The sequence below is a fragment of the Spermophilus citellus genome (assembly GCF_964194105.1).
Source record: "Spermophilus citellus genome assembly, chromosome: 13".
Lineage (NCBI taxonomy): Eukaryota > Metazoa > Chordata > Mammalia > Rodentia > Sciuridae > Spermophilus > Spermophilus citellus.
In genome coordinates, this window is record NC_138193.1 from 3,809,674 (window position 1) to 3,836,959 (window position 27,286).

Here is a 27,286-nt window from a genome sequence, read left to right on the forward strand (position 1 = left end):
TCTCTGGGGTATATAAAGAACTCAAAAAACTTGATACCAAAAAAAAAAAACCAAACCAACAACAACAACAAAAACAACCCCACAAATAACCCAATCAATAGATGAGCCAAGGAAATGAACAAAACATAAACATAGTCTTACTGTATAATTCAACAATTGTGACCTTAGGTAGTTAGACTGCTTTGAAACTTGTATTCAAACAAAACACAGTAATGTGTATAGTAGCTCTATTCACAACATTCAGATTCCTTAAGCAATCAGGACCTACTTGAATAGGTGAAATGAATAACCAATCTGGGGTACATCTACATAATGTAATACTGCTATTCAATAGGAATGCACTTTCAAGACATCTAAAGACATAGATGAATTTCAAGTGAAAGAAGCCAGTCTGAAGATACCATAGTCATCTTAAAAAAGGCAAAACTATAGAGGTGGTAAACAGATAATTGTCTGTTAGTGGTTTGTAAGGGTTGTGTTATAGGGGAATAGGGTGATAGAAGTAGGTTCAGTGGGTCAGGAGGAAGCAGACCTCCTATGGTTGGTAGAATCATGCTGAGTATTATAAACAAGGCTTGGTGTGCCCTACCAGCATGAATAAGAAGGCTGCTTCTATTTTAGACATGTCTACTTCCATGTGATTCTCTCAGGGCCAGTTTTGAAATGGGCATTTACAAATAATTTGTCTTTTCCTAGGACCAGGCAGAGAACCATCCTCAGGCACAGGCCCAGCTCTTTGTCAGGAAGGGTGTACTCAACACATCAGGACAAGTGGTCTTTAGTGTTCGGTTTTGCATCTTCAGGGACACCAAATGCCAGCGTTTCATTCTCGGTTTCCAGTTTCATTCTTTCATCTTGGTTTCCTGCTATTCAATGGGTCTTGGTAAATGTTTTATAGAAGCACAAAGTGGTGGAGGGGAAACTTTTCTCACCTGAAAGGTGTTGACATGTAGCCTTTTGCACTGAAGCATTGCCGTCAAGGCAGGAGATAGATTGTCTATAGGGAGGAGAACGGGGCCTCAACATCCCAGATTTAAATTCTAGGCTAAAACTTCTTTTTTTTTTGGGGGGGGGGTGGGGAGGGGGCACTTCCTCAGTGAAAGATCCCACTCATGCTTGGATGCCTATTCATTCTGTTGTTGTCCCCAGTTTCCTTGACTACCCTAACATTAGTTAAACCCAAAGAATTGTTCCAACCCAAGAAATTCTTTATTTTTCTTTTCTAGGTTCACTGCTAATTTTATCTTTTTAAAAATTATTTATTTTTTTATTTTTGTATGATGGCAGAATGCATTACAATTCTTATTACACATATAGAGCACAATTTTTCATACCTCTGGTTGTATGCACAGTATATTCACACCAATTTGTGTCTTCATACCTGTACTTTGGATAATAATGATCATCATATTCCACCATCATTAATAACCCCATGCCCCCTCTCTTTCCCTCCAACCCCTCTGCCATATCTTGAGTTCATATATCCCTCCCATGCTCCCGCTCTGTATCCCACTACGAATCAACCTCCTTATATCAACGAAAACATTCGGCATTTGGTTTTTTGGGATTGGCTAACTTCGTGTAGCATTATCTTCTCTAACTCCATCCATTTACCTGCAAATGCCATGATTTTATTCTCTTTTATTGCTGAGTCACATTCCATTGTGTATAAATGCCACATTTTTTATGCATTAATCTATTGAAGGGCAGTTTTCTTTCTTTAGTTTAGCTATTGTGAATTTTGCTGCTATAAAAATTGATGTGACTGTGTCCCTGTAGTATGCTGTTTTTAAGTCTTTTGGGCACAGACTGAGGAGAGGAACAGCTGAGTCAAATGGTGGTTCTAGTCCCAGTTTTCCAAGAATTATCCATACTGCTTTCCATATTGACTGCACCAATTCAGTCCCACCAGCAGTGTATGAGTGTACCATTTTCCCCATATCCTCACCAACACTTATTGTTGTTTGTCTTCATAATAGCTGCCATTCTGACTGGAGTGAGATAAAATCTTAGAGTGGTTTTGATTTGCATTTCTCGAATTGATAGTGATGATGAACATTTTTTCATGTGTTTGTTGATTGATTGCAAATCATCTTCTGTGAAGTGTCTCTTCACGTTCTAGGCCCATTTATTGATTGGGTTATTTGTTTTTTTTGTGTGTGTCTTTTGCCAAAAAGAAACTTTTTAGTTTGAGTCCATCCCTTTTATTGATTCTTGATTTTAATTCTTGCGCCACAGGAATCTTACTAAGGAAATTGGGGCCTAATTCCACATGATGGAGACTAGGGCTTACTTTTTCTTCTATTGATCACAGGGTTTCTGATTTTATTCCTAGGTCCTTGATCCATTTTGAGTTGAGTTTTGTGCATGGTGAGAGATAGGGTTTTAATTTCATTTTGTTGCATATGGATTTCCAGTTTTCCCAGCACCATTTGTTGACTGTCTTTTCTCCAATACATGTTCTTGGCACCTTTGTCTAATATCAGATAGTTGTGGTTTTGTGGGTTAGTCTCTGTGCCCTCTACTATGTACCATTGGTCTACCAGTCTGTTTTGGTGCTAATACCATGTCATTTTTGTTACTATTGTGCTGTAGTATAGTTTGAGGTTTGGTATAGTGATGCCATCTGCTTCACTCTTCTTGCTAAGTGTTGCTTTAGCTATTCTGAGTCTCTTATTTTTCCAGATGAATTTCATGACTGCTTTTTCTATTTCTATAAGGAATGCCATTGGGATTTTGATTGTAATTGCATTAAATCTGTATAGTGCCTTTGGTAGTATGGTCATTTTGATAATATTAATTCTGCCTATCCAAGAGCAAGGTAGATCTTTCCATCTTCTAAGGTCTTCTTTGATTTATTTATTTAGGGTTCTGTAGTTTTTATTGTATAGATCTTTTACTTCTTTCATTAAGTTGATTCCCAAGTATTTTTTTTTTGGATGCTATTGTAAATGGGGTAGTTTCCCTCATTTCCCTTTCAGAGGATTTGTCACTGATATACAGAAATGCCCTTGATTTATGGGTGTTGATTTTATATCCTGCTACTTTGCTGAATTCATTTACTAGTTCTAGCAGTGTTCTGGTGGAGCTTTTTGGGTCTTATAAGTATAGAATCATATCGTCAGCAAATAGTGCTAATTTAAGTTCTTCTTTTCCTATACATATCCCTTTAATGTCTTTCGTCTGATTGCTCTGGCCAGTGTTTCAAGAACTGTGTTAAATAAAAGTGGTGAAAGAGGACATCCCTGTCTTATTCCAGTTTTTAGAGGGAATGCTTTCAACTTTTTTAAAATTTAGAATGATGTTAGCCTTGGGCTTAGCATAGATAGCCTTTATGATGTTTATATGTTCTTGTTATCCCTAGTTTTTCGTGTTTTGAACATGAAGGGCTGCTGTATTTTGTCAAATGCTTTTTTTTGCATCTATTGAGATGATTATATAATTCTTATCTTTGAGTCTATTTATGAGATGAATTACATTTATTGATTTCTTTTTTTTAACTTTTTAATATTTATTTATTTAGTTTTCGGCAGACACAGCATCTTTGTATGTGGTGCTGAGGATCGAACCCAGGCTGCACGCATGCCAGGCAAGCGCCCTACCACTTGAGCCACATCCCCAGCCCCACATTTATTGATTTCTGTATGTTGAACCAACCTTGCATTCCTGAAATGAATCCCACTTGATCATGGTGCACAATCTTTTTGATATTTTTTTATTCAATTTTCCAGGATTTTATTGAAAATTTTTGCATCTATGTTCATTAGAGACATTGTTCTAAAGTTTTCTTTCTTTTATGTGTCTTTGCCTGGTTTTGGAATCAGGGTGATATTGGCCTCATAGAATGAGCTTTGAAGTGCTCCCTCTTCTTCTATTTCCTGAATAAGTTGAAGAATATTGGTATTAGTTTTTCTTTAAAGGTCTTGTAGAACTTGACTGTGTATACATCTGGTCCTGGGCTTTTCTTGGTTGGTAGGCTTCTGATGGAGTCTTCTATTTCATCACTTGATATTGGTCTGTTTAAATTGTGCATTTCTCTTGATTGAATCTGGGGAAATCGTATGACTTAAGAAATTTGTTGATGCCTTTAATATCTTCTATTTATTGGAATATAAGTTTTCAAAATAATTTCTAATTATCCTCTGTATTTCTGATATTACCTTTTTCATCATGTATGCTGGTAATTTGAGATTTCTGTCTTCTTCTTTTGGTTAGCATAGCTAAGAGTCTGTCAATTTTATTTATTTTTTCAAAGAACCAACTTTTTTGTCAATTTTTTCAATTGTTTCTTTGTTTCAATTTTCTTGATTTCAGCTCTAATTTTAATTATTTTTTCCTTCTACCGCTTTTGCTGTTGATTTGTTCTTCTTTTTCTAGTGTTTTGAGATGTAATGTGAGATCATTTATTTGTTGAATTTTTCTTCTTTTAAGGAATGAACCATGTAATGAACTTTCCTCTTAGAAATGCTTTCATAGTGTCACAGATATTTTGATATGTTGTGTCTATGTTCTCATTTACCTCTAAGAATTTTTAAATCTCCTCTTTGGTTTCTTCTGCAATCCTTCATTAATTCAGTAGCATATTGGTTATTCTCCAGGTGTTGGAGTAATTTTTATTTTTTTATTTTGTCATTGATTTTCAATTTCATTCCATTATGATCTGATAAAATGCATGGTGTTATCTCTACTTTTTTGTATTTGCTTAGAGTTGCTTTGTGGCATGTTATATGGTCTACTTTAGAGAAGGATCCATGTGCTGCTGAGAAGAAAGTGTATTTGCTCATTGAAGGATAAAATATTCTGTATATGTCAATTAAGTCTAAGTTATTGATTATATTATTGAGTTCTATAGTTTCTTTATTCAACTTTTGTTTGGAAGATCTATCCAGTGGTGAGGGAGGTGTGTTCAAGTCACCCAAGATTATTGTATTGTGGTCAATTTGACTCTTGTACTTGAGAAGAAGTTGTTTGATGAACATAGATGCACCATTGTTTGGGGCATATATATTTATGATTGTTATGTCTTGTTGGTGTATGGTTCCCTTGAGCAATATGTAACGTCCATCTTTATCCCTTTTGATTAACTTTGGCTTGAAGTCTATTTTATTTGATAAAAGAATGGAAACCTCTGCTTGCTTCTGCAGTCCAAGTGGTATGAATTTTCCAACCTTCATCTTTAGTCTGCGTATGTCTATTCCTATCAGATGGGTCTCCTGGAGGCAGCATATTGTTGGGTCTTTTTAAAAAAAATCCAATCTGCTAGCCTATGTCTTTTGATTGGTGAGTTCAAGCTATTAACATTCAGGGTTATTATTGAGACATGTTTTGTATTCCCAGCCATATTTGTTTATTTTTATTATTTAATTTGACTTGATTTTCTTCTTTGATTAGTTTTTCCTTTACGGTACTACCTCCCTCTGCTGATTTTTATTGTTGTTTTTTGTGTCCTCTTTATGGAATATTTTTCCAAGGATGTTTTGTAGTGCCGGTTTTCTAGCTATAAAGTTTTTTAACTTTGTTTATCATGGAAGGTTTTCATTTCATCTTAAAATCTAAAGCTTAATTTTGCTGAATACAAGATTCTTGGTTTGCACCCATTTTCTTTCAGAGCTTGATATATGTTTTTCCAGGATCTTCTAGCTTTCAGGGTCTGTGTTGAAAATATGCTGTTATCCTAATTGATTTTCCCCTATATGTAATCTGATTCTTTTTTCTTGTGGCTTTTAAAATTCTCTCCTTATTCTGTATGTTGGGCATTTTCATTATAATGTGCCTTGGTATAGATCTGTTGTGATTTGTACATTCTGCATCCTGAAGGCTTCTTAAATTTGGATTTCCAATTCATACTTCATGTTTGTAAAGTTTTCTGATATTATTTCATTGAATAGATTGTTTATTTCTTTCATTTGGACCTCTAAGCCTTCCTCTATCCCAATAACTCTTAAATTTGGTCATTTTATGCTATCTCACATTTCTTGAATGTTCTGTTTGTGGTTTCTTTAACATTATCACTATGTGGTCTATGTTCTTTTCAAGGTTATATATTTTTTTCTTCATTGTCTGATGTCCTGTCTTCCAAGTGGTCTACCTTGTTGATGATGCTTTCATTTGAGCTTTTAATTTGATTTATTGTTTCTTTCATTTCAAGGATCTCTGTGTTTTTTTTAGAACCTCTATCTCCCTGTTGAGGCGATCTTTTGCTTCCTATATTTGTTTATATAGTTCCTTGTCAAAGTGATCTCTCACTGCCTGTGTTTGCTCTCTTGTCTCTTCCTTGAGTTCACAGGACATTTTAACCATGTACACCCTGAACTCCTTCTCTGTCATTTCTTCTGTGTGGCTGCCACTGATTCTAATGATGTGGGGTCTTGATTTGTTTGGGGCACTTTTCCCCCTTGTCTTTTCATGTTGCTCATGTCTTTCTTTTCAGCTCTGTGGGTCTGGGGTGTTATTGTTTTTACCCTATAAGTTTGTAGTGCTCTTGTAGGGCTCCAAGACCTCTCCTTTGTGAGGAAGGACAATGTTAACAGATCCAATATCAACAATATACCACATATGAACAATTTGTTGTTATTAACACATTTACAGTTTAGTCTCGATATACAGATATGTTGCATTCAATTATTATCTAAAATATAATCAGTAGTTTTGTAAAAATGTTTACAGATTCTGACAGTAAAGAGAAATCTAATGATGAGGATTAGTAGTAAGAGAAGTAATTTAGGGTAAGCAAGTACATTCGAAGACAGTAGAATACATAAAACAAACACACATATGAATTTAGAAAAATACAGGATGTTAAAATAGTAAAATTTGGAGGGGAAAGAAAAATGAAATAAGAAAAAGGAAAAGAAAATAAAAAAGGGCATATACAACACCTCTATATTATATCATTCAGATGACAGTCCTCAAAATCCTATTTCATGCAAAGTTCTTGGTTTCACATGTGTTGGGGATGTGAAGGTCAGAGGATAGTGGGGTAGAAGAGAAAAAAAATACTCAAAGAAAGAAACCAGGGTTGTTGCTAGTTTTAGAGATCTCTATCTTTCCTGCTTCTCTTCTCATCCAATAGGTGGGTTGTCTGTTGTAAGCTGGTGTCTCTGCCCTCAGGATGGTGGAGGTATCAAGGGTGGGAAGATTGGTCCTGGTGCAAGGCACCTGGAAGTGGGGAGTGGCACCCACCAGTCCCTGTAGGAAGACTGCACCTCACAGGTTTCTTTTGGGGACTGCTCATATGACTTGAACACCCAGTCCTATCTCCCTATCTTGCCTGGAGATTTCCCAGTTCCTGGTCTCTTTATTAGGCTCAAACTTTAGCCCCCATTTCCCTCTCCCTTAGCAATTCCCAATTGAGAAAACTCTTACACTGGGGCTCCGGTGGGTGGTGCCCTGATCGTACTGTGCACCTGTGTTAGGCAGCTATTGTGTTGGGTTACTGCCACTGGGGAGAGGGGGAGATTGCAAACCTGGTACATGGCCACTGGAGATCTGATCTGGGAGCTGCCTCCACCTAATATGGTGAGACTGTTCAGCCAAGATGGAGGCAGTCTGCTTTCAGCACTGGGGTGTCTGGTGGGGTGAGGGGAGCCAGGTGATGGTATTGTGCTGTGGGTTGGTAGCAGCTGAGTGACCTGCATGGGTGCAAAACAAAGTCTTGGAGATCTGCAGATGTGTTGATAGGTGATTCTGCTAAGGTGCTTGCAAGCCCTGTGTGGCTAGATCTTTGGACTTTGGGTGTTGGAGGCAGGGGTCCTGCTTGAATGCTTGGAGTTCTGCTCAAACTCTGAGGTCTGGAGCCCTGCATGGGGTCACAGTGCTGGTGATTTCTGCAGAGAGCAGCTGTATATGGGTCTTCTAACACTCTCAGAGATGCAGTGTGACTAGGTGAGATATGGATCACAGAGCGACACAGAACGCTGACTCCCTCTGGCCCGCCATCTTTAACCCAGACTTTTATTTTTGTTCTGGGGATTGTAATCAGGGACACTCGACCACTGAGCCACATCCCAGCCTTATTTTGTATTTTATTTAGAGACAGTGTCTCACCAAGTTGCTTACTGCCTTGCTTTTGATGAGCCTGGTTTTGAACTCACAATCCTCCTGCCTCAGCTTCCTGAGCTGGTGGGATTATAGGCATGTGCCACCCCAACTGGCAGCAGTGACTTCTTGGAAATTTGAAGTGGATGGGTGGTTTCTGATTTGGTCCAAATTAGGAGGCTCTCTAAGATGATTTTGGCCAGGTGATTACAGAGAAAGTCAATTATAGTGCGAAGGAAAATTACAAGCTGTCTAAAGGAGAACAAGCCATTTAATAATTAATGTGACCTGAAAATATTCCCTCAAATGAGTAGCAAATATTTCAATACTCATTAACTATTTTGAGTATAAACTGTTGAAGGCTTTGTAACAGGATTTGGGCAGTAATTGTTATCATTCAAAATGCGTGTACAATTTGATCAAGTGATTTCACTTCTAGATATTTTATTTACAGTCACATTCTCTAATGTATGTAAAGGCACTCTTGCATATTTAGTGCTACAACAGTTGAACTTAAATATCTTCCACAGTATAATTAAACAGTTAAGTACACTATGAAACATACATTTGTTATACAAATTGAAGTTAATCCATATGTGCTGTGGTGGAGATATTCTGAATATAGTTTATGTTTAAAAAGCCAACTATTAAATATGCATTTGGTATAACACATGTTAAAATATCTACACAATGTACCAAAATATATAGTGCATGCATAAATCAGTAAATATATTTATTTAATTCTTACATACTTTTAAAATCATTAACAAATACTCTAACCATTTATGTTAAAACCTGCATAAAATCAATAGCATTCAAATAAGGAAAGCCAAAGTAAAAAGTCCAAAGAAAAAATGGTCTAAAGTAGAAAGTGTGGTGAAAAATGATGAAACCCCTCTGTATAAATCCAAAATGTGAAATTTGAATATATCTTTATAATTTGTGACATTGGGATTCAGCAAGGAAGGCCAATGTTATCAGGATATATGTATAATCTTGGGTAATGCCCTTAATCTCTTGACCCTAAATTTTCTTAAAAGTGAAATATTTTGGCTTTGCACTAAGCATATCTACACATTTTGTAGCATTTAGTAGGATTTATACTACACAGTGACAACTAAAACACTGGCAGACATGTTCTTCTTAGTCCCTCCATAAGCCCATAACAGAATATTGCATGTGTTTTTATAAAATGCTTTAAAAATGTCCTACTTTTTCTTAGTAACTAATTGTCAAAGAAGTCAGTCTAAAATTGCTGGAGTCTGGTGAGTGCTTTCAGAAGACTGAGGAAACTCAGATAAGTGGCAGACTTCTTTTTCCTACTCTGCTTTTCTGGAATGATTCATTTGTTTGCCATATCATAATAATTTCCTTCCACTCCAATACAGAAATACCTGCAATGCCTCCCTCCTGCCCTCTACTTTGCATACCAGTCCTTTCTGGCTGTGAGATTCCTCTAAGGGGTAAGAATCTATAAATAGGAAGATTTGAAGAAGTTTTTTTTTTTAATTTTAAGAGAAATCCTATTTAGATTGAATTTTTTTGAAGCATAAAGAAAGTTTAATATTATATGCTGTCCCAGTAGCTGGGACTACAAGTGGACAGAAAAGATTTAGCACACTAAGTGCCCTAATTAATTCAGTCATCCCTAGTGAAGGGGAATCTTGATTTTCAAGGTGACAGAGCCAAAGACCAGACCTGTGGTGCAACTTCTCATACTTAAAGAAAACCTGTTGCTCCCCTGGGATTTCCCCACATAGGTGCAAAAAGCCATCACTTTGTAAGAGTCAATCCTCGTAATGAAATAAAATGGTTCCCTTGTATTTCAATTCATTTTTTATTGAGCTGAAAATCACATAACACAAAACTAATCATTTTAAAGTAAACTCAGTGGCATTTAGTCTATCCACAGTAATGTTGATGGGGCCCGAGTCAGATGTTTGTGGGAACTTGACTAACTGGATGCAGTCACCTGCCTGCATTAAGAAATAAGAACAAGTGATAGAGAGAGAAAACCCAAATTTAATCACAATTTGACCAAAACTGGGAAGATAACTACAGAAATGTTATAATTTATTGGAACAAAAGCCAAGAAATAAACATATGCAGATTTGGCTAGGCTGTGCTATACTGAGATATGTTATAATTACCATTTTATTGGATGCCAACCCAGGCCCAGGGGGGCAGCTTCTCAATATCCATTCTCAGATGAAGAAGCTTGGGTAGAAAAAATACAGGTTATCAGGAAATGGGGAAGGAAAAAATAATCGGGGGCTTTTAATTTCAGAGTAATACTGTTATACAACCATCAGTTCTACCTCAGTATAAAACATTTTCATCACTTCCAAAAGGAGACCCCCTGTACTTGTTAAGAAGACATTCCTTATCTATCTGTCCCCATCCCATAACAACCACTGACCTTTTTCCTTTAGTTGTTATAAGGAGGGTGAGTCTTCACTTTCTTGAAAGATATGGCCTCTGTGAGCAATCCTTGAGTCTGTGAAGAAAGAAGTGGTCAGATTGTGAACCCTACCTGCAGTTGGGTGTGTAGACCAGAGGCTTCAGATGCATCTCCAATTGGCCATTGTGGCATTGTAAGATATGTATTCAGTCTTTGTTTATCTTTCTTGGCATAGTACTTCTAAAATCCTTAAATTCTTCAAAGTTATAGTATCCTATCATATGCTAATAAGTTGGCTGGTGGCTGGGGCTCCTACATAGTTTCCCGATGGGGACTGGTCATCAGAATGACTAAGGTAGAATTAGGGGGTTGAGATTTTTAGCCTGACTTCCCAGCCTCTGGGAAGTGAAGAGGGGCTGAAATGTAAGTTTAACACCAATGACCAAGGATTAAATCAGTCATGTATATGCAGTGAAGCATGCATAAATCAGAAAATTTCAGGATTCCAGAAAGCCTCTGGATAGATGGGCATGTGCGGGAAGAGAAGCACACTGGAGAGGATACAGGAGCTCTATATCCCTTCTTAGTGGACTCATCTTATGCATTTCTTTTCCTGGATCCTCTGTAATATCTTACATAATAAACCAGTAACTGTGTTTTATTATGAATGTGAGATGCTTAAGCAAATTAACTAAACCCCAGGAAGGGGTTATAGGAACTTTGATTTATTGCCAGTTGTTCAGAAGCAACTGGGGTCTGTACTAAAGTTGAATGGGCAGGCTTGGTGACTGACTGAACACCCACCAAGGGGATTGGAGACACTCTCTAAGTAGAATCAAATCAGAGAACACCTGCTAGTGTCCACTACTGCAGAATTACTTGCTGGTGGGAGAAAATCTGGACAAATGTGAATCATTTAGTTACAGAAACCTTCTGTGTTGATTGTGATGTAACAAAAAAACTGGAAAGTTTTTTTTGTCTCAACACAGACCCTCAGGAGTTGTGGAGAAAATGTTCAAAATCTCTAGCAACTAGAGAAATGCAAATCAAAACTACTCTAAGATTTCATCTCACACCAGTTAGAATGGCAGTTATCAAGAATACAGACAACAGTAAATGTTGGCGAGGATGTGGGAGGAAAGGTACACACATACATTGCTGTTGGGACTACAAATTGGTGCAACCAATCTAGAAAGCAGTATGGAGATTCCTTAGAAAACTTGGAATGGTACCACCATTTGACTCAGTTATTCCACTCCTCCGTCTATACTCAAAGGACTTAAAATCAGCATGCTATAGTAATGCAGCCACACATCAATGTTCATAGCAGCTCAATTCACAATAGCTAACTGTGGAAGCAACCTAGTTGCCCTTCAATAGACAAATGGATAAAGAAACTGTGGTATATATACACAATGGAATATTATTCAGCATTAAAAGAGAATAAAATTATGGCATTTGCAGGTAAATGGATGAAGTTGGAGAATATCATGCTAAGTGAAGTAAGCAAAATCCAAAAATCAAAAGGCCATATGTTCTCTCTGATAAATGGGTGCTGATCCATTATGGGGAGGGGGAAAGCATGGGAAAAAATGGAGGAACTTTGACTTGACAAAGGGGAGGGAGGGTGCATGGGCAGGAAAGATGGTAGAATGAGACAGATATCATTACCCTGGGTATGTGTATGACTGTACATATGGTGTTTCGCTACATTGTGTACAACCATAGAAATGTAAAGTGAGATGCTGTATTTTGTCAAATGCTTTGTCTATATCACTTGATATAATCATATGATTTTTATCTTTAAGTCTATTGATGTGATGAATTGTATTTATTGATTTCTGTATGTTGAATCAACTTTGCATCTCTGGAATGAACCCCTTTTTTCATGGTGCACTATTTTTAAGTATGTTTTTGTATGTGATTTGCCAGAATTTTATTGAGAATTTTTGCATCAATGTGCATTAGAGATATTGAACTGAAATTTTCTTTCCTTGATGTGTTTATCTGCCTGGTTTTGGTATCAGGATGATATCAGCTTCATAGAATAAGTTTGGAAAGGTTCTTTCTTTTTCTATTTCATGGAATATTTTGAGGAGTATTGATATTAATTCTTCTTTGTAGGTTTTGTAGAACTCAGCTGTGGATCCATCTGGTTTAGGACTTTTCTTGGCAGGCTTTTGATGGTGTCTTCTCTTTCCTTGCTTGCATTTGATCTGCTTAAATTGTATATGTCCTCTTGACTCATTTTGGATTGATCATATGCCTCTAGAAATTTGTCAGTGTTTTTGAGGTTTTCTATTTTACTGGAGTATAAATTTTCAAAATAGTTTCTAATTGTCTTCTGTATTTCAATAGTGTAGGTTATGATATTTCATTTTTCCTCACAAATTTTAGTAATTTGAGTTTTCTCCCTCCATCTTTTCATTAGTGTGTCTAAAGTTTGTCCATTTTATTTATTTTTTTAAATAGATTTTGTTTTGTCAATTTTTTGAAGTGTTTATTTAGTTTCAATTTCATTGATTTCTGCCCAGATTTTAATTATTTTCTGTCTTCTACTATTTTTGGTAGTCATATTCCATTGTGTACATATGCCACTTTTTTAATGCATTCATCTATTGAAGGGCACCTAGATTGGTTTCACAGTTCAGCTATTGTGAATTTTTCTGCTATAAACATTGATGTGACTGTGTCCCTGTAATATGCTGTTTTTAAGTCCTTTGGGTATAGACCAAGGAGAGGGATATCTGGGTCGAATGGTGGTTCCATTCCAAGTTTTTTAAGGAATTTCCATGCTGCTTTCCATATTGGCTGCATCAATTTGCTCTGAAATATAGTTTAAAATCTGGTATAGTGATGACACCTGCTGGGTGGATCAATTCCTCAAAGATTCTTTGGAATCCATTCCTCAAGCAGATTCTGAAAACTATCTTGAAATTGCATGAGCCTGTCTGCAATGATCTGTGCTTTACTGAGTGCATAGATGGTTCCAAGTGAAACGGTGCCATCAGCTCTGACAAGAGGTTCTGCTTCCTGCATGTTCAACCAGGGAAAACCCACCACGTGTTCACTGAGAACAAAGCTACTTTGTGCACAAAATTTTTCTGTTTGCCCCCTACAAATGCATCTCAGGATGCACATTCAGAACACATTTCCTGCAAAATCATGACAAAGTATCATTGCAAAAGTTCACTGTGGTCTAGCATCACCAACATTAATTAGGAAATGAATTGCACAAGGTTTCATTGTATTCCCTTGGTCTCCTTCTAAAATCTCATTGAAACTGCAGGTGCCTGACAGCAACCAACTTACCATTGACCAAGAGCACAGTTGTTTCCAATGGAAACTGTGCCTGCTAACTCTCAGAAGCCATTGGATTTAAGGCTACCTCAGCCAGGTACAAAGCTCAATGGGCACGTGAGAAAAATGTCATTTCCTAATGTGGAAGCTGCTTGCCAAAATTCTTCTGTGCTGCACTTCCAAAATATTTTCGGGAAGCACACTCAGAGCACAGTTTCAGCCCATATGCAAAGAATGCTAGCAAGAGAGCCCTTGGACCTAGGTTCAGCAACTTGGAGGAGAACTGTGGGCCCACTGGGAAGAGCAATTCCCCAAGGTGGATTGAAATCCATTGCTCAATTGTTTGTCACAGAATTCACTTGAAATCCAAGTGCCTGCCTGCATTGAACTCGCATTGACCAATTGTACAGACGCTCCAGAGGGAAACTGCCACCTCAGAGAAGCGGTGGTTCTTCATGCTAGTTTAAGTAGTGACAAACCCCAACGTGCTCACTGAGAACAAAATGAGCTCCTGAATGTTGAAGCTGCTGAGAGACTGCTTTACTTTTGCACTCCCAAACTACTCTCAACAAGCACATTCAGAGCCGAGGTCAGGCCCAAAATACAATGTTGGCTGACAAGAGAGTCCTTGCACCCAGGATCACCAATTTTGAGAAGGCAATGAGGACTGCTGAAAAGAACAATTCCACAAAATTCCATGGAAACCCACTCATCAGACCTTCCTGAAAACACTGGAAATGCAGGTTTCATGCAAGGAACTCTGTGTGACAGATGGCAAAGTTTGCCAAATGCAAACATGCCTACCAGCTCTGAGAAGCCATTCTCATTCACACTGCTTCAACCAGGGAAAAATCCCCATGTGCTCACTGAGAACAAGTTAGCTTGTGCCACTTGAAGCTGCTTCCACAAACAGCTTCACTTCTGCACTTCTAAGCTGTTCTCCTCAAGCCCTTTCAGAGCACAGTTCAGGCATGAAACACAAAGGGTGCCAGAAAGAGATCTCTTGAATCTAGCATCACCAACTTGCAGGGGAAAAGAGTACCAGCTGAGAAGATCAGTTCTCCAAAGTCTCACTGACATCCATTTGTCACACTTGTTTACAACATTCACTTGAAGTGCAGGTGCCCACATGAGTGAACTGTTTTTGTTCAATGGCACAGAGGCTTCAATGTGAAAGCATGCCTGTCACCTGTAAGAAGCAGTTTTGCTTTCTTCTAGGTCACACAGAAAAAACAGCATGTGCCCACTTACAAGAAAGTTAATCAACAAAGCAAATTGAAACTGCTTGCAGCAAACGGCTTCCATTCTCCCACTCCCCAGCTATTTTCAGCAATCACATCCAGAGTCCAATTCCAGCCCAATATAAAATGTGTGCTCCCAAGGAAGCCTGTATAATTGACATCACCCAACTTGGGGAGGCAAGGAGAATGCTGAGAAGATCAGTTCTCCAAAGGTTCATTGAAATCCAAAACTCCTATTCTTTCATAAAACTCATTGAAAGGCAGGGGCCTCACCTGCAGCCATCAGTGGTTGAACGATGGCACAGAGGCTTCAATGTGAAACCATGAATGTCAATCATTACAAGTGCTTCTGACACACTCTAGTTCAACCAGGGACAACCCAAAGTGCTCAAGGAGAACAAACTTTGTTCCTGCAAGTGGAAGCAGCTTGCACGAACTGCTTCAGTCAGGAAATTCCAAGCTCTTCTCAGCAAGCACATTCAGAGCACAGTTCTGGCCCAATAGAAAAAGGGACCTAGCAAAAGGGTCTCACACCTACAATCACCTTCATAAGGTAGCATCCCATCTTCTGTGTGGAAGTGGGTTTCTTCTTGGCTCTTATGCTGTGGAAGAGACCACTAGGAGCTTAGTTTCATGCAGGACCATCTGACCTGGACATTTTGCAAGCCCTATGAAGCTCTCACACATGCTCAAATGCTACAGGACTTTGCAGAATAGTCCAGGCAACAGTAGACATTCAATCATTGTCTAGAGTCTACAGATTCCTAGATGCATGGCATTCATTATCATCAAATGCACAATTTTGATCAAAAATCACATATATATATATATATATATATATATATATATATATATATATATAGAGAGAGAGAGAGAGAGAGAGAGAGAGAGAGAGAGAGAGGTAGATATATAGAGATATAGATATAGATAGATAGATAGATATAGATAGATATATCATTCCAATCTGAATCAAAAAAATCAGAAATATCCCCAAATCCAAAGAGTGGATCCCCATTGTGATGCTACCAGTGGAAAATTCCACAGCTGACCTCATGGGATGGTTCACAGTCAAAACACAGCTGCATGAAAAATATTCTATGACATGACCTTCTGGTTATGTGGAAAGTGGCATGTGAAGTACACATGCATGTCTTCTTCAGACATGGGATTCATTTGCAGGACACCTTATGCAATTGAAAATACTCAAAAATGGGAGAAATCAGAACCACGTCTCCAAAGTATTTCAGAAGAGACCAACTCCATCTGTGTATGTATCTCTCAGTGAGTGTGTGTGCTCTAGTGTGTGTGTGTGCTCTAGTGTGTGTTTGTGTATGTGTGTGCTCTAGTGTGTTTGTGTGTGTGTGCTCTAGTGTGCGTTTGTGTGTCTTTGTTTGTGTATGTACCATGATAGCCGATACTTCATTGCCCCCATTGGAAAACTGACTCAGATAATGCCATCTGCCAAACTCCTAAAAACCAAACTTCTTGCTGATAGAATGAAACATTCCTTCCTGTTGGTTTGGATGTGTCCTTTAGGAATCACTGCTACATTTAGATACTCAAATCATCACAGTAGATCAGGTAACAAAAACATATATATTTTAAAATAATAATATATTAATGGAAACAACAAATACAGGATAGAGTAACAACTGTGTTACTAAACAAGGTCAAGGACAATGGCAAACTACAGATTCAAACTTTCCAAGCCAATAGTAATCAATGTAAATATTCCTGGGCTGCCTCAGCCCCGCCCAGGCACACAGCAGCAGAATGGTTTTGCAAGCATCCTCAGGAGGGCTGGAGCCTTCTTTGCAGGACGAGTGGGAGGTTGAGGCTGGATCCACTCATCATTCTTTTGGGGGAGGCTCCTTTTCCTCAGCACGAAGTTGGATTTTGTGTGAGGGTTCTTCGCATAAAATACGTTGGCCTGCGCTGGAATCCTCAGCTCTGAGGAGAGAGGGGTGTACAAAATAAGGTGGCTCAGGAGGTGCTCCCTAGGACACCCCAACATCTGAGAGCCTGTGCCAGAAAAGGCCAGAGCCACACACCTGAGAGCTCTCCAATTCAGCACCAATACCAACAAAGACAGCCTCCACAGTCCTCCCTGAGGAAGAACTAGGCAGAGCACTTCAACAGACCTAATGTCTGTTCCTACCAAAGGCTTTGGACTCCAGAACATCTCAGGTCCTCTTGCATCTGCCAAAGCACACCACTAGGGTTTGCATCTGAAATCTCCCACAAAAGGCTCCTGTGCCGAAGATTCAGTCCCCACATGAGCCATCTTCATAGGTGGGTTTGGAGGGAAGCATTGGATGGTGAGTGCTCTGATGTCATCATGAAATTCTCATTCAAGATGAATACTCTACTGGGAGGTGGGAGGGACTGGAAGAAAAGTGGAGCATGGGTGGAGGAAGACCTAAACAGGGGTGCGCCCTGGACAACAAACAGTACCTTGTTCCTGTTGGCTCCACTGAATCCTCATTCTCCAAGTAGAGGTCCTCCTTCTCCTCTCCGTCTTTCTCTCTCTCCCTCTCTGCCAGCCTGGTTCTCTCTCTCTCCCAGTCTATGCCTTTGTGGCAAGGGCTGAGGAGCTCTCCACTGCCACACACTAGAGCTTTATGGACAGCCCAGTGCACAACCAAAGAGAAAGTTGTGAAACCCGGAGAAAAGGCCTAGGATTCCTCCTCTGAGTTATTTTCCTCAAGTATGGCCACAGTGAGGACAGGCTGACCAGAACAGACACCACATTAGAGCCATGCTTCTGCGTTGGTGGAGCCCGCCTCCATGTGGACCAGCTTCTGAGAATGGAGGCCACATTCCAAATGCTGCCCTACTGAGAACAATGGTTCCAAAGACCAGCAAAGGGAATGCTTCCCTCCAACATGGTGTATGGCCCAGTGGTGCCATGACCCCGAGTGGGGGAATACAACAGCCCGCTTCTCCTTCCTCTGAACACCTGTTTCCTGTCGCCCTCCTCTAACCTAGAGCCTGTTCTCCATCCCTTCTGGGTTGGATGTGGGAATCTCTGCTATGAATTTCTTAGGCTACCAAGGCCCCAGACAGACTTCCTCTTCCATAGACTCTACTAACCTAACAGAAGGTTAAGATAGGAGACAAGTGATCCTAGAACTCATAGGGATGGTGGTCTTCAGCGTACATAGGCTGGGATAATGGCTGCTGAGGTGTTTGGCTCACAAAAACCAACCAACCAACTAATGAAAAAGCACTGGCATTATTATCAGATGACCTCTGTGGCCGACGTGCTCAGGAAACCCTCATCTGACTTTAGTTAGGGGTCATAACCTGGCTATTGTGATCACTCCTTGGCAAGTGGACTCAGGTGCGGAAGACCATGGAATTTATGCAAACACAGATGATTCAAGCTGTCTCCCAGGCTGTGTTTTCTTCCCAATTTCATCCTGTTACTGCTTGCTAGAATCCTGGCCATGCTCTGCCCAGGCAGTGGTTTTCTGATCACACAGAAGGCTTTCAATCCTACTGCTTCAGTCCACAAAATGCCAGTTCCCTCTTTAGCCCATGCATTCCCCTGTTCCTCTGAAACCACTCCTATCCCAGGCCATGAAAGCATACTGCTCCTGGACAGAGGCTTTCCTTCTCACTCCTCACTGATGTCAGCTTTGGATGCCTGTTCATGTCCAGGGGAGGCACCTGGTGGGGAGCCGCAATATCCACTGGGGTACACCATTGGACCTCGAGACCTTCCACCAGCAGAAGTGCACTTGTCTTTGTGCACGAACCCCACACACCCTGTTGGAGTGTTCTTGGGGGTCAGAGACTACTCTTTGGTGCTAAGAATTGACCTGAGTCCACATCCTGACCCTTGCTCTCTGCCATCTGACTGTCCCACTTACTCTGACGGTGAGAGATGATTTGGCCCAGCTCATATTCCTCCGGCTTCTCCTCAGTGAGCAAGTGTAGCTCCAGGGCCCTGCGGATGACGGCAGGAGCCCTATCGTGGCAGGTCACCTGGAGCAGCATGGGAGACAGGCCTTCAGGAAATGGGCCTTGAAGTGACTACTCAAGGACAGTGGGCAGGGGCATTCTGGAGGCACCTCCACTCTAAATACAGGGCAACATCCATGACCCTACTACCTGAGGCTGGCCTCCTGCTCATCGCGTGGGCTCTTCCCACAGGCTACTCGCCCAATCCTTGTACATAGGACTTCCTGGACCTGCCATTGCTCTTTGTGGAGCTGCACTCCTCTCGAAGTGAAAGGACCCCACTACCTGCATACAGATGCAATCTCATCCCACAAGTTGGGAGGAATGGGACAACAGCCTCCAAGATCCCAGGTCTGCCCGAGGATGCAGGCTGCATTGGGAATGGCCTAGGCACAAAGCCTAGAGGCTTTGGTCTGGATCGCCAGGGCCAAAAACAGACCCAGGAACATGACCACACACAGGAGTGCTGAAAGATAGCCACGAGAGCTCCTGGCCTCCAGAGGCTCAGTGCTGGCTGGGGTGTAGGAGGGCACCTCAACCGGCAAGGGTGGTCATTGGAAAGAACTCCTATCCTGCAGGTTACCTGGACATTTAGTGTGCTTGCACCATATCCATATCGAGACCGCAGAGAGACCCTCTCAGCTCCTTGTTCAAGGAACATGCAGAACCTCACACTGCTGTCCTCCTCCATAGACGTCAGCATCCCATACACGGGAACCTGCAACCTAGGTCCTGTCCTATTCTCATCTGTCACCCATACCTGCCCCTGCCCTTCTGGACTGCATGCTGCCACCTGACACACAGACTCCCTCAGACGTGGCGGTGGACAAGCTGCTGCTCTCCCTCATCTCAGCTCCAGCCCTTCCTCTCCCTTCTTGATTCCCATCTGTCCTCCTGATCATCCAGAAGCTCCAATGCAAGAAGGCATGAGTAGTCCATGGTATTGGACCAGTGTCTGCTCCCCACCCAGGTGTAAGCACCAGGGGACACCCCTGCTCCCAGGCTTACCAGGACAGTCTTGGCCATCTTTGGACTTTGTGTTTCTAAGTGCACACGGATTAAGCAGGTGTCTCCCACCTGCTTGTGGGAAAGCGGCCTGGAGGACTTGCAGGTTGATTCTGAGAACTGTGGGGGATGGAACATCAGCAAACCCAGAAACAGAAAGCCACCCCAGCCTGTCAGTTGGCTCTATGGGCTTCTAGCACATATGTCCAGGTGATGAGGCCTCTTATTTCCCAGGTGGAAGTGGAATGGCAGCACAAGTACAGCTTGAATAAGGTAGGTGTTTACCTCCTTTCCCTTGACCTGGGAGCGTTTCCTCACGATGAAATGATATTTTATTTGCGGATTCATGGACAGATACATGAGTGAATGGTCAGGGACCTTGATTTCTGCAGAGCGAAGTGGAGAGAATTGTTAGGTGGCACTCAAGGATTATACCACAAAACACCCACAACCCCTGAGAGTCTCCGCCAGGGCGAGCCTGCACCAGACTTGAGAGCCCTCCTATCCAGCTACAGTGCCACCAAAGACTCCCTCAGTGATTCTTCCCTGGAGAAGATGATGGACAGGATTCTAAACCAAAAGAGCATCTGACAATGGAAACAGCACCTGGGGCCCCAGAACTTCTCAGTGCAGGTTGGATCTGCCACAGAGACACTGCTAGGCTTTGCATCAGGATTGGCAAAGGCTCCTGTGCTTAGGCCTTTCTCCCCAGTGCAGCCATGTTCACACATGGGCATTCAGGGAAGCGTTGGATGGTGGGTGAATTCATCCACTTGCCCTTGATGAATCCACTCATGGATGAATACGCGGAGGGGAGGTGGTATCCATCAGAGGTGTGTTGGGCATGGACGTGGGAGGACTTCAGCAGGGTGGTGCCCTGGAGAACTCTATTGTTTTCTAGGTTCGCTCTCCTTCCCCTTGTTTCTCATCATGAGCTGTCTGCTTGGTACTTTTATTCTGGTTCTTGTTCTACTTCTGGCTCTTCTTTCTGTCCTGCATCTTCTTGTAGTTCTTTCTGGGTCTTTTTCTTGTTCTTACATGATTCCTTCTTGTTCTTCTTGTGTATCTCCCTCCACCCTTCCTTCTGTTCACCTCCTTCTTTTTCTTCTTCTTCCTCTTGCTCTTCATCCTGTGATCCTCTCCCCACTCAGGCTTGTCCTCTTTCTCCTCCTCCTCCTTCTCCTTCTTTCTCTGGCAATGGTGGGGGGTCCTGAGGAGTTCGAATCTATCACACTCTTCTGCCCAGATGCAGCCTGTGTTCAGTAGGCCAAGATGAAATCAGTTCTCAATCAATGGCCAGGAGTGAAACCAAGACCAAAGACAAATGACTTCTTTCTTTGTCATTGTCACAGTCAGGAAAGATTGAATAACAGACACCGCATTCTGGATAGGCTTCTACCTGTGGTAGTCAGCACCTCATCTGGACCAGGATTGCTAAAATAGATTCCACCTCCAAAAAGCTTCCCCAATGAAAACAAGGTTTCCAAAATCTAGGAGAGAGCCAGCATCACTGCCACCCTCCTGCCATAAGGCATAGATGCCATCACACCTAGTGGGTTCCAGGCCCCCGGTAGTCCTCCATTTTGATGTCAGTTACACACAAACCTCCCTGGTCTGGAGCCTGCTCTCAACTGATGCTGGGTTGAAAGTGTCTGTTTCTGAAATCACCTCTGTAGATTCTCAGTTTGGTAATTCCTTATTGATTGGCTTATTTTTGTACCAGGGATAAAACCAGAGGCACTTAAGCACTGAGACCATTCCCAGGCCTTTTTACTTGGGTACAGGCTCTCCCTAAATTTCTGAGGCTGTTTGGAAATCCCCATCCCCCTGCGCTGCCTCCCAAGTCCCTGAGATTCGCAGACACTGCCCTTTGCCCAGCTCCTTGCACCTCAGTCTTCCTCATGTGTAAGACAGAGCCAACCCAAATGAGGCGGTGTGTGAAAATGGGAAAACTCACTTACCTGCCCGACAGATGGTGGGTTCTATTGTGGACAGGCTGGGATGGTGGAGGCTAGGAGTGTTGGGCTCACAAGAAAGGAAAGAGCACTGGCATTGTGGACAGCTCAGCATTGTGGCCTATGTTCTTCAGATGCCCTCCTTTGTTGCTGGAAGGAATAATAACCTGGCCATTCTGATATCTTCAGGAGATGGGCACCCAGGCACAGAGGACTTGGAATTGTTCCAAAAAGAACCCAAACAGGCTGTCCCCTGGCCTTGACTTCCCCTTCACTGAGTACTGTTCCCAGTTGCTGCAATCCTGACATTCTTGACTTCTCATATCCTGGCCATGGATTGGGACCTGTGCTGCTTCCGTCCATAGCAATGCTGATCCAATCAGGACCCATGTTCTCCTCCTCTTCATTTGAAGGCATCCTTATCAGTGAGCCATAAACCAAACTGCTGATGGATTGAGCCTCTCTCTTCCTTGCCCCTCATCGATATTAGCTTTGCATTGCCAGACCAGGTCCAGGTGGGAACACATTTAGGGAGGTCCAGCAGCCCCCTGGGGGCCTCATTGAGCACTTCCACATTGGACACGCTCATCACTGCACTTGGTTGCCTGCACCAGGCCCACCACACTCTGGCTATTTTGGGGCCAAGGCCCACTTTCTCTTGTGAGTTATCCTGAGCCCACTGTGGATCATGTCTCCCCACTGTCTGATTGTCCTACTTACTCTCATTCTCAGACGTCATTCTCAGCAGCTCAAAGTTGTCCACATCCTCACGCTGCAACAAATTTTGGTCCAAGGCCCTGCGGATGAGGCTCGTCACCGTATCCACACAGGTCACCTGGATCAGGGTGGGACAAATGTCATCAGAGAATGGCTTTTAGAGGAGCTACCCAGAAGACTGTGCTCAAACATTCAGGAGAAACCTCAGCTACATATACAAGGGCACAAGCTTGTTATCCTGCTACCTGAGTGTGGCCTCCATATACCCCCTGGGTTCTTGCAATGTGCTACTAGAACAATCCTGGTACAAATATCTGCCTGTACCTGCCATCTCCCCTCCCCCTGGGGAGCCACATTCCACCCAGGTCAAAGGACCAAACTGCCTATGCACAGACACACTCTCATCTCACTGAGACGAGAGCAATGGGCCAGGGACCTGCGCACCAAGTGTGCTCTGGGATGCAGGCTGCCTTTGTGGGTGGAAGAGGCAGATGCACTGAAAATTTTGGTCCTGACTGCCACTACACAAAACAGGCTCAGATACAAGAGTGTGCACTTGAGTGCTTCATGATAGCCTTGAGAGGCCCTGGCCTCTGGAAGCTCGGTGCGGGTCTGGTTGGAATGAGGTACTTGACTCAGCACTGGCAGTCACTGAGCATGTCTCCTCTGCAGCTGGACACCTGCAGCATTAGCGTGTCTACTGCACATCCATAGAAATACTGCCAAGAACCCCTTTAGCTCGTATTTACATACATGCAAAGGCTGACATTCTGAAGCTTTGGCATGAACCCCCAGGTGATCCTGACCCCAAATTCCCACACCTAGTCATGCTAAGGAGGTTCCCTTCCCTGCCACCAGGAACGCATCCCCTCCTACACATGTGACAAGCCACTGCCACCTCCTCTGCTCCAACCTCACTCATTGAGAATACCAAGTTCTAGGCACTGCAGCCTGCACCCTGGACATATCTCTGACTTCATCTGTCCACAGCACTTCCGTCTGCACTTCTGGCCTGCAAAACCCACAATGCACAGGCCCACTCACTGCTGGAGCTGGGCATGCTGATGCTCTCCCTCCTCAGGTCAAGCCCTTAAGACGGACCTCTCTCTTCTTTATTTCCCACCATAGCCCTGGGGTTGGCTGTGTCTCCTGCCTTCCACTGTGTGGACACCCAGGAGGCAGCCCTGCTGTCGGGCTTACCAGGATGCGCTTTGTCTCCCTCAGGCTCTGTCCCTCTAGGAGGACGTGAACAAAGCGGCTGTCTTCCACCTGCTCGCTGGAGTGAAGCAGTGAGGAGCTGCTACTGGTGACTTTTCTCAGGCACCACTCACTGCTTTGGGTGGCCTGGGGCAATGGTCCTGCAGCCACTGCAGAGCTGCTGCTCACAGCTGCTGGGATCCTGGATGCCACTGCCACAGAAGGCTCCAAGAACTGTGGGGGATGACAACATCAGCAAAGCCCAGCACCTGCACCCCACCCAGCCTGGCAGTTGGCTCTGTGGGCATTCTACAACATCCATCCAGAACCTGAGGTTCTTGTCCCCTTGGAGGATGTGGAGTGGCACCAGGAGTGAAGAGTGAAGAAGGTGGCTGTTTACCTCCTTTGGCTTGACCTTCAACGACTTGCTGGCAGCTGTTTCCCGAAGAAGAAAGTTATAATCCACTCCTCCATCCAGGTCGTAATACACGTTCCCATCAGCAGGGATCCTCAGCTCTGGAGAGGCAGGGGCAGAGGCGTGGTAGGTGACACTCAAGGAATACACTACCCAACATCCCCCACAACTGAGAGCCTCTGCCAGCTCAGGTCTCACACACAGACCTGAGAGCCCCCGCATCCAGCTACTGTTCCACCAAAGACTCCCCACTGATTCCTCCCTGAGGACCCTCTATGCACAGGAGGTCCACTACAGGAACACCTTTCAAGGAAATAGCCCCTTGTACCCCAGAACCTCTTAGTTCACGTTGGACCCACCAAAGAGAAACAGCTAGACTTTGTATCTGGATTGGTCCCCAAAGACTCATGTGTTGAAGGTTTTCTCCCCACTGCAGCAATGATCACAGGTGGGTTTGGGGGAAGCACTTGATGGTGGTGCCTCCACCTTGCCAGTGGATTCATCCACTCATACAGGGCTACACTAATTTGAGGAGTATGGTTTGGAGGTGTGTTGAGCGTGGGTGGAGGATGTCCACAGCCAGCAGGGCTGTGCCATCCAGAGCAATATATTTCTCTTGAGTTCCCCACTTCTGCATTTCCTGCTCATGAATATAATTCTCATTCACATTTTTAATCAATTTATTGTTATACTTCTTGTTTGGCTTGTTTTTCTCCTTCTTGTTCTTGTTCTTCTTCATCTTCTCCTCATGCTTCTTCTTATAGTCATCTTGACCTTCTTATTCATGGTCTCCTCCTTCAACTTATTTTCATTTTTCTTCCCCTCCTCCTCGTCGTCGTCCTCCTCCTTCTCCTTTTTCTTCTTCCTCCTCCTCCTCCTCCTCTTTTTCTTCTCCTTCTTCTCCTTCTTCTCCTTCTTCTCCTTCTTCTCCTCCTTCTCCTTCTCCTTCTCCTTCTCCTTCTCCTTCTTCCCTCTCCTCTCCTCTTCTTCTTCTTCTTCTTCTTCTTCTTCTTCTTCTTCTTCTTCTTCTTCTTCTTCTTCTTCTTCTTCTTCTTCTTCTTCTCTCTCTCTCTCTCTCTCTCTCTCTCTCTCTCTCTCTCTCTCTCTCTCTCTCTCTCTCTCTCTCCAAGAGTTTATAAGCTGTGAAGGGTTCTATTCTACCACACTCTTCTCTCTAGAAATGGCCTCTGGTCCAAAGTGGACTCAGTTTGCAATGAATAGAAAGATTGGAAGCCAGAGATGATTCTTCATTGAACTGCTTTTCTCATGTACTCATCTAGGTCAGGAAAGGCTGCCAAAGTAGGCACCCTGTGGTTGTCTGTCTTCTTTGACAGAACACAAAGAAGCCTCTCTTCTTGGCCCCTCGTGGATAATAGCTTTGCAATGCCTCCTCAGGCCAAGGAAAGAACACATGATAGGCAGGTCCACAGCCCCTGGGGAACATGAAGAACCTGCAGATTTATGCCCCATCATTACACTTTGTTTTGTGCACAAGTCCCACGAGACTCTTCCTGGGCATTGGGTCAATGCACACTGTGTTTTGGCTCCCAGTTATCCTGAGCCCACTGTGACTCACTGCTCCCTACCCTCTGATGGTTCCACTTACTCTGATGGTTCGAGACAATTTGCAGAAGCTCAAAGTTTTCTGGATTCTCCTGCTGGAGCAAGTGTGCATCTAAGGCCCTGCGGATGATGACTAGAGTGCTGTCCTGGCAGGTCACCTGAGCAGGGTTGGAGAAAGCTCATCAGAGAGGGAATTTGGGAGTAGCTACCCAGAGGACAGTGCTCAAGGACAATCAGAGACAAGTGAGCTCTCAACACAAGGGCACCATCTTGTTACCCTGCTCCCTGAGGCCTTCATGTGATCATGTGGGGTCTTCCTATGAGCCTCTAGTCCCATCTTGGTACAAGAGTTTGCTTCAACCTGCTATGCCCTACAGGGACAAGGGAATAAGGACCAAAAGGCTTTGTACAGACACACTCTAGTCCCATCAAGATGGGAGGAATGGTCCAGTGGACTTCCATATCCCTGCTCTGGTCTGGGATGCAGCTGCATTTTTGTGTGGACCAGGCACAAACCCTAGGTGCTTTGGTCCTGACAGCCAGGGCACAGCACACACTAGGACTCTTTAATGATAGGCATGGAAGTTGCTGGGCTCGAGAGTGTCAGTGCTTGCTGGGGTGTCAGGAGGTTTGGACCCAGCAGGTGCAGTGGTTCAACATGGCTCCCCTGGAGGTGGACACCAGAGTCTCATGATGGATACTCCACACCCAGGAAAATTCTGCAGAGAGAGCCGCTAAATCTCTATTCACATACATGCAAACTAGGACACTAATGGGCCCCTCCAAGACCCCCAGTTGTCTGTGACCCACACCTACCCACCCTAATCATTCTACAATGGCTCCCTTCCCTTCAACCAGCAACATATCCCTTCCCACACACAAGAAAATGACTGCCAACACCTCTGCTTCAACCTCCACGGTTCAATATACTCCTTCTCAATACCAAGGTCCGTAGAGGATGGCCTGTACCCTCCATATTTCTCTGACCTCCTCTGAACCCAGCACTCACTCCTGCACTTCTGACCTGCACACCCCAAAACACGCAGGCCCACTCCCACCCAGACCTGGCATGCTGCTGCTCTCCCGCCTCTCTCTTCCTCATTTTCTGCTCTCCTTCCTGACCTTCCAGAAGCTCCAGTTCAAGAAGACAGGCCTAGTCCCAGGTGTTTGCTGTGGACTCGGTCTTCCCCAGTGTGGGCTCCCAGGAGACTCCCCTGCTCGAAGACTCACCAGGATGCTCTTGTACTGTGTTGTCCTTTCGTCTTCCAGGTAGACGTGAATGAGGCACCTGCCTCTCATCCGCCATGGGGAGTACCTAGTGGAGACCCCTGATGTCCTGGACTCCGGCTCTGCCCCTTCCCAGGGAGAAGACTCTGGCTCTGGGGTTGGCTTAGGAGCCATGACAGGAACTAAGCTTGTAGCTAGAGAAAAGATGCCAACATGACTGCCTTGCCCTGACCTTCGCACAGACACACAATACCCCTGCTGC

General features: G+C 43.2%; 1 protein-coding gene and 1 long non-coding RNA gene across 2 annotated transcripts; both read right to left on the bottom strand.

The window, feature by feature from the left end:
* Positions 1-19,021: 19,021 nt before the first annotated feature.
* On the bottom strand, positions 19,022-23,956 carry LOC308632903 (uncharacterized protein). Its single transcript, XM_081265317.1, has 4 exons — positions 23,823-23,956; positions 22,626-22,740; positions 20,236-20,336; positions 19,022-20,070 (listed from the first exon to the last, which is right to left on the bottom strand). Exons 2-4 carry the CDS (start codon positions 22,642-22,644, stop codon positions 19,795-19,797), a joined length of 396 nt encoding a protein of 131 aa, XP_081121443.1. The 5' UTR covers positions 22,645-22,740; positions 23,823-23,956; the 3' UTR covers positions 19,022-19,794.
* Positions 23,957-23,968: 12 nt separating this feature from the next.
* LOC308632904 lies at positions 23,969-25,956 on the bottom strand. Its single transcript, XR_014018653.1, has 3 exons — positions 25,841-25,956; positions 24,220-24,335; positions 23,969-24,053 (listed from the first exon to the last, which is right to left on the bottom strand). It is a non-coding gene; the product is annotated as an uncharacterized lncRNA (long non-coding RNA).
* Positions 25,957-27,286: the final 1,330 nt, after the last annotated feature.

What these genes read in the sequence shown, in the direction of transcription:
- LOC308632903 (XM_081265317.1), bottom strand. An exon ending in CCCAGGTCAAGGGAAAGGAG is followed by an intron (nt 20,071 to 20,235) that starts GTAAACACCTAC and finishes CATCCCCCACAG; the next exon opens with TTCTCAGAATCAACCTGCAA.